The sequence below is a fragment of the Raphanus sativus genome, chromosome 3, assembly GCF_000801105.2.
Source record: "Raphanus sativus cultivar WK10039 chromosome 3, ASM80110v3, whole genome shotgun sequence".
Classification (NCBI taxonomy): Eukaryota; Viridiplantae; Streptophyta; class Magnoliopsida; order Brassicales; family Brassicaceae; genus Raphanus; species Raphanus sativus.
The window spans coordinates 23,329,333-23,336,448 of record NC_079513.1 but is presented as its reverse complement, the minus strand read 5'-3'; the positions used below and the strand labels follow the sequence as shown (position 1 = coordinate 23,336,448).

The window sequence follows — 7,116 nt, the reverse complement described above, 5'->3', positions numbered from 1 at the left end:
ACTTTTCTCACATCCAACAGGAAAACACAAGCTTCTAAACACCAATTAAAAGCAACTAAGTTTTCATATTTTCTTATCACACAAAAAAAGAAGAAGAAGAGGGAAGCAATGGCTTCGGCTCTGAAACTCTTCACATGCCTTGTTTTGACGGTTTACATAGCTGCATCGGTAGATGCATCAATCTCATGTAACGCAGTGGCAAGTTGCATAGCTCCTTGTGTCCCCTACCTAAGACAAGGCGGGGTCGTGACGCCTGCATGTTGTGGAGGAATGAGAAATTTGAATGGTTTAGCTCAAACCACACTAGACCGTCAACAAGCATGCAAATGCGTACAGTCCATTATAAGTTCCATCCCTGGTCTCAACCCAAATCTAGCTGCTGGTCTTCCTGGACGGTGCGGTGTTAGCTTTCCCTATCCTATCTCCGCGAGCAATAACTGCGACAGGTAAGCAAGCCTTTTGTTCTCTTTTTGTTAAGTCCAAGTTCACATTAATTCTTTTTATTTTCTTTCTTACATGATTAACTAGGGTAAAACCCGCCCTACGGGCGGGTAAGCAAATGAAAAACTGATTAAAACATATTAATTGGTAAAATATAACTAAAACAAAATAACATTATTGTGAATATATTGTTAATAATTTTTTGTTTTATTATAAAATATTGTAATGCAAATGTCAATATCTTGTTGAAAATAATTTGTTTAGTAATATTATGATTCAAATGTCAAAAATGTTATATTTTTTTATCAATCCTTTGAATTTTATAGTTTATCTTATACTATTAATTTAGGTTCTTACAAATTTTTAGCCATTTATGAGACTGTAAATATTTATCACACTTATGCAATATATTTTATTGTGTCATACGATTTATGGGTTTTACCCAATATATTTTATTTTACGTTATAATCACTTGATAGTAAATTTTAATATACTTTATAATTTAATCTTCAGCTATTTGATATATATCTTGGTTGTTGATCATCATATTAAAAAAAAAAGATCATCATATTTGTCAAGATATGTCAACTACCGCTTGGTTGTATATATTTAGACGCCGTAGTCTGATTTGTCATCTTTTCATGTTTTTGGCTGTAAGCTTGTAAACATTAAATCATCAAATTGATGTACTGAAAGAGCTAACTCATTCATTGTACCTACTAAGAAACTCACTCATTCTTAACTTTTTTCACCCTATTTTGGGGTCTTTTGTGGACCTCTCAGGGTTCCTAACAACATACCATAGTGCTTTCACGAAGCGTATAATAGAGTTTATATAATCATAAATATGAAAAGCTGAAAATGCATAGATAGAAACAAAATTACTAATTTCTTCCCTTGTAAGTTTGTCATATCAAAAAAAAATAGTCCCTTTACATTTTTACCAAAAAAAGTTTGTCATATATCATATCATTAACCAAACCAATTGTTGGGTCTAGATTCACATTCACCTGCAAGTTTGGAAACAATTGGGCCTCGCTAATACAACCTGACTAATGCATAAAGCCCATAAATGTGAAAGATAACTACTTATTAAGCGAAGTTGACGTTTGTACACGAATAAAAAAGATCACGCCTTACAAAAATGATTATATTATCTCTCTGCTTTTGACCAAAGCGGACAAACCTTTGAGTTCTGGTTTCTCTCTCTCACTGATACAGCTATGGTTCTTCTTGCGAGAACGATTTTGCTTTTGTTCTTCTGTGTGAATCTCGGCCGCCCGTCGTTCATAAGCGCAGACGATTCTGACAATTGATTTAGACTGGAGATCTGGACTTCACTCTAAGGTCCAAAGTCTCTAAATCGTAAATTACTTGTTTTGGTTTCAGTACTCCTGCAAGCTATTGTTTTATGTCCAACAAACTATATAAGGCTCTCCTCACGGTTTGTCATACTGTAGATAGTGTTCAAAGGTTTGTTTATACTAACCTGCTTGTGTGTCGTTAATCTCTGGCTCTGTCTCCTCCACGACAATTCTGGATCTGGATCTCGGTCCTTCTTTAGCTGATCTCTCACCGTCACCACCTCCTGTGCACCTGCCGACGACTACTCTCTGACACATATGAACAAAACAAATAAAACTTCTTTAGCTAATATAAATAAATGAAAAAATGAAGAAGGCGGTGGAAGTTTAAGCAATCAATACCTGATAATCTGACTATGTTTTGTAAGTTCACTTGAAATAGGGATGGTGGTTGATGATCTTCAAGCTTCCCTGGTTAAACATAATAAGGAACTCCGTATACATGATATGAAACTTTAAAAGAAGAATTTGAAAATAATACTACCTCAAGTGTCGATATGAAAACTGTCTCATCAAACACTCTGAATATTTCTATTAGTTCATTTGTAATTTTATTATCCAAGTTGTTTCTTAATCTTCACTTTAACTAAAAGGTTTTAGTATATACATACTATACCTAAGAAGTGTTTTGAGACCTTATATAGATGCCTCCATTGCCATCAATGTCCACATCGATCAGCACCTCCCAAAACTCCACCTTTGGATTCTTCCCCGTTGATTTCATCATTTTCTTTAGCTTCTCCTTCGTGATGAACCCTGTTTCACACACACAACAAATATAAAATTCATCTTATCATCAGTTCGATGATCTGTTTGTATAAATAAAAGTTGTGTATTGAGTAAGACTAAAGTAAACAACGACATACCAACTGAGTCTTTGTTGATGAACAGAAGACTTCGTAAAACTCTTGGTCTGCTCATCGGTGAAATCAACCGCCATTGGTCTAAGCTTTTTGCAATGGGGCTCACATTATGTATCTGTTGAAACCTGATCAATGTGAATTTCAACGGATCATTAATATCGACTCTACCTAACAGGAAAATCAAAAACAATAATGAACAACAGGATCAAGATCACCGTGAAACACTACAAATGCTAATAAACACGATACAGTTCGCTGAGAACAATAAATCAGACCAAATAAGAGATTTTTTATTTAAAAAAAATAATCATGAAAAATAAAAAATTAAAAACAGAATAACACAATCAGAACTCATAAATACGATGACTGTAAATACGAACTTAGAACAATCGATATATAGATGAAAACGGTAATGAACACTCACATTATCATCCACCAGGAGCAAATCCACCCACATAAGCTCCGCACCAAGTTTCAACTTTCCCTAGCCTCCCAATAACGAAGCAGCCTCGCCTCGACAACCGATGAACACCGACCGGACTTCAAGTCAGAAAAACATCATTGTGTTAGCCACGAAGAGAGAATAGTAAGAGATGAGTATGAGAAAGATGAGTAGCAGATAGATTGTGGAGATCGCGAACCGCTCAAGAGAGATACTAACCTGTTTATACCGAAATTGCCGACGAAACAACGCAACTAAAGACGATTAAAGAGGTAAACTCACCGTTACGGATCTTAATCGTCTCCACCGCCGCACCATCGCTCAGAGGAATCGAAGATGAAGAGATGTGAAACGAAGTGAATGATTAGGGTTGGGGCATGGGCCACAATAAACTAACAAAAGACAAAGCCCAAAAACCCACCTCAATAACCCAATTCGCAGCGTTTCATTTAAAGTGACGTGTCAAGCTGTGGGGCTGCGAATTTCTGAGCTGTCATCTGATGTGGACACCCCAGAAGGGATTAAAACCCTCTTTTATATATAAAGATTACTCGACATCCAGGTAGAGACCGTGATTTAATTATTTTTAATTAAGCAATTTACTCTTAGGTCGTCTGTATTGTTGCAGAGTCAGGGGAAGTTGGAACTCATATATCATCATGAAGATGAATAGTATGGTCTAGAATAAGTAAAATACAAAGCCTATGTACGTTAATCTGAGCATGCCCTACGTTTGTCTTGTATTTATTTTGTCGTTGAAAAGTTTGTCAAGTTATTCTGTAATCTTTTGATCCCGATTGTATCTTAGTTATGTTTAAGATATATGATAATTGTACTTTATTAATCATCTTCGCTTCATATCATTTCTCCAACGTCTTTCAATTATTCTTTGTACAACTAGGAATGCTACTTCCTTATCTTGAGTCATCTCGTTGTAATGACAACTTTCCAATCATTTATGTCCAACTTACAAAAATAAACAAGATTCGGAAGTAACCATTTATATATAAGTCGATCGATCTTCCACTTCGTTTGATGATAGTCGACCGCTTGTTCTAAACTATCTGTTTGTAACTCTTTGATTCTAGCGGCTTGATGTTTGCCAGGACTTAGGATCCTTAAACTGATCAAGGTAAAATATGAAATGCCATAATTAATCCTGAATAACAAAACTGCAGTCTTTTAGTCGAGATGTAATTTATTCAATCACATGATATCACCCAATTATTGTGAACATTTACATTCATTTAAAGTTAATTATTATGTTCTTAGTATTTCGGTATATTTGAAAACTAGATTGTACTCTCCAGTATATATGTTCTTAGTATTTCGGTATATAAGAAGAAAGAAAACAATTGAAATGGTTTGTGTAGTACATATGCTTCACACACATTGGGATCTGTAAAATTAACTACTCTCCATCTTATAGACTGCTTCACTCCGTATTACATTCTATACTAGTAATATATATACATCAGACGTTGACTTCTTCAACCTGTTTTCATAAGATAGAGTAACAGCTATGCATCGTACACGGCGGGATTAGCTTTGATAATCTCAGGAACTCCGGATACAGGCACCAAGCAAGGATCAACCACTCAGGAATTCCTCAACACACCGATCATAGCTGAAACAGTGGCTCTCCTATTGGAAATCATCGCAGCAGTGGATCTTAATCTCACCAAGATTAAGATGCTCTCTGACAACTCAACATTTATCAGAATACGACACATATATTAAGGAGATTTTTGGAATCGTAAAAGATATACAATAAATCTCCTCTGTTTTCGTCATATCTCATTTTTCATCTTCCTCGTCTTCAAAACGTTGAAGTCGATATGTTAGCAAAAAAATGATAGGTGGCTCTCTTCTATAATTGCCCCAGCTGTGGGCTAGACTTTGGGCCTAAAGCCTTTTATGCTTATTAATATAATCCTTCAGTTGACAGAAAAAGAGTAACAACTATGCTCTCTGTTCATATATGCGTCCAGACCACGTTGGGAACATTATTTATCTCTTCAGGGTCACTCATGAAATAGACTGAAACAGGCAAACCACTGAGGTTACGTTCTGGTTAGTATGTAAGAGTGGAAGAGAATCGTGCCCTCAATATAACGCGTTTAAGGATTTTAGATAGGGAATATGAAGAACTTTAAAGTGTGAAATTGAAAAGTTGATCACAACATTTCTTGAGACACAATCCCCGTTTACATCTTTTTCTTGCATATGCTTTTTTTTTGTTCAAACTTTAAACTCTAGAAACCTTTCTTAAAATTCTCAAAACCAAAATAACTAATTTTTACTTTTAACTTGGTGTATTTATTCAAAGCTATAAATTCATGCTTTTAGTTATTTCTAAACTCATTTTCATTTAAAAATAAAATCTAAAGTTTTAACACTCAATCTAAAATTAAAAACTTCAATGGTGAGAATCTTGAAAGTCATAAACAATTGCCATAAATTTTGTAAAATTCAAACTGAAGAAATTCTTATTATAATTTTATTATAATAATTAGTTAATTGAGATATATATCATATAAATTAGTTAAGTTTTAGTTCTATTTGAGATATATACTCTTTTTTTTGCATAACAATTCAACAATACTCTTATTTTCTAATTCTAAACAATTCAATTAAAAGGGTTCAGTCAATACTCGATGGAGCTTCGTAAAGAACGTAACTGATGATTAAAACGTAAGTCATACTTTAGTTTGGTTGGTGCTAACGAAAATTAAAACCTACTCAATTGGACGATGACTTTGTTGAAGATATCTCCTAAATCTCTTTGATCAAACAAAAACAAGTTCCTAAATCTTATTTCATGTCTTCTACTCAACTAGATTATGACCCGCTCGACCGAGCGGGAGTCATTTTTTTTTATCTTTGTTTTTACTAAATGTTATACATGATCGCCAATGTGTATTAATATAAAATTTTGATAAATAATAATGTGTACTAATGTGTTTAAATAAGCAATGTGTTTAATTAGTAAATTTGATTTTTAAATTTTATGATAACGTAAAGTAGATTTTTTCTGTATTATTTAAAATATATAGTGCTATATATTTTGTATTTTCAACATTTATCATACAAAACTAACATTGGGGTATTATTTATATGAAAATATGTGTAACATAATATATTTATATATTATATAAACATATGCACACCCGCACGGGTTTTATTTTTAAAATGTATTCTATATTGTTTAGTTTTATGTAGTATCGAGTTTGTATAATTCAATTTTGTGTTTAAAGAACAATATCAAAACTGTCTTTCGTATGTAAAAATAACATTTTGCAAGCGCGAGTTGTGTCTTTTTATTGTAACACAAAATTTTATATAAAACTTATGTTTTTTTGTACATTACGAAATTTAAAATTTTAAAATAATTATTACGTAATTTCAAAGTGAATTTTATCTCTGAGGTCTAATATATTTTGTGTGTAATGGTTCAAAGCATCTTCGATATATATTATATTTCAGTTCGGTTTGTTTTTAGTATTATTGTATAAGTATAATACTATACAATATTACTATATTCTATACAATATATGAAGCTATGTGTTATTTGTTTTAGAAAGTAGATTAGGCCCAACGTAGTTATAAGAATAGTCATATCTTTATGTATGTGTCTATGACTTATCTACCTAATGTTATTCGTACTAATAAAATTAATATGACCAATGAAAATATACTAATCAATTTAAAATGAATTGTATAGGGTAATTATAGAACGATTAATATTTTTTAGTATTCTTAGTATATATTTTATTTAAATCGACATGTAATAAATGTAAAAATCATATATGGAATATGGACAAAAAGAAGAATTGTATTTAAGGAAATATATCAATGCAAAGTTAGACTATGGTACGTATTATATATAAAGAATGAGACATTTAATTTAAATATATGAGGTCCACTTTTAAAAATCCACATAGAAGAAGTTGTAATGTTCCTGTTTTAATAAGATAGATTGGACAACCAGTTTATTTTTTTCCAA

At 32.5% G+C, this 7,116-nt stretch overlaps 1 protein-coding gene and 1 long non-coding RNA gene across 5 annotated transcripts; one reads left to right on the top strand and one right to left on the bottom strand.

Moving 5' to 3' along the window:
* LOC108838025 (non-specific lipid-transfer protein 3) lies at positions 1-3,957 on the top strand. 2 transcript variants are annotated; one of them, XM_057005127.1, is made up of 2 exons: positions 1-446; positions 3,739-3,957. In XM_057005127.1, the coding sequence occupies exons 1-2, from the start codon at positions 109-111 to the stop codon at positions 3,791-3,793; spliced, it is 393 nt and encodes a 130-aa protein (XP_056861107.1). In that variant the 5' UTR covers positions 1-108; the 3' UTR covers positions 3,794-3,957. The 2 variants fall into 2 exon arrangements, with proteins under 2 accessions (XP_056861107.1, XP_056861106.1); XM_057005126.1 differs by lacking the exon at positions 3,739-3,957 and adding an exon at positions 1,663-2,379.
* On the bottom strand, positions 1,684-3,506 carry LOC130509308 (uncharacterized). Of its 3 annotated transcripts, none has more exons than XR_008943403.1 (7): positions 3,393-3,506; positions 3,093-3,208; positions 2,672-2,793; positions 2,422-2,561; positions 2,148-2,216; positions 1,931-2,054; positions 1,684-1,842 (listed from the first exon to the last, which is right to left on the bottom strand). It is a non-coding gene; the product is annotated as an uncharacterized LOC130509308 (long non-coding RNA). The 3 variants fall into 3 exon arrangements; XR_008943401.1 differs by having other exon boundaries at positions 3,330-3,467; XR_008943402.1 differs by having other exon boundaries at positions 2,441-2,561; positions 3,330-3,467.
* Positions 3,958-7,116: the final 3,159 nt, after the last annotated feature.

Excerpts from the sequence above, each read along its gene's own strand:
- LOC108838025 (XM_057005126.1), top strand. The coding sequence starts at position 109 with ATGGCTTCGGCTCTGAAACTCTTCACATGCCTTGTTTTGACGGTTTAC. Across the intron at positions 447-1,662 it reads GCGAGCAATAACTGCGACAG|CTATGGTTCTTCTTGCGAGA; the intron begins GTAAGCAAGCCT and ends TCACTGATACAG.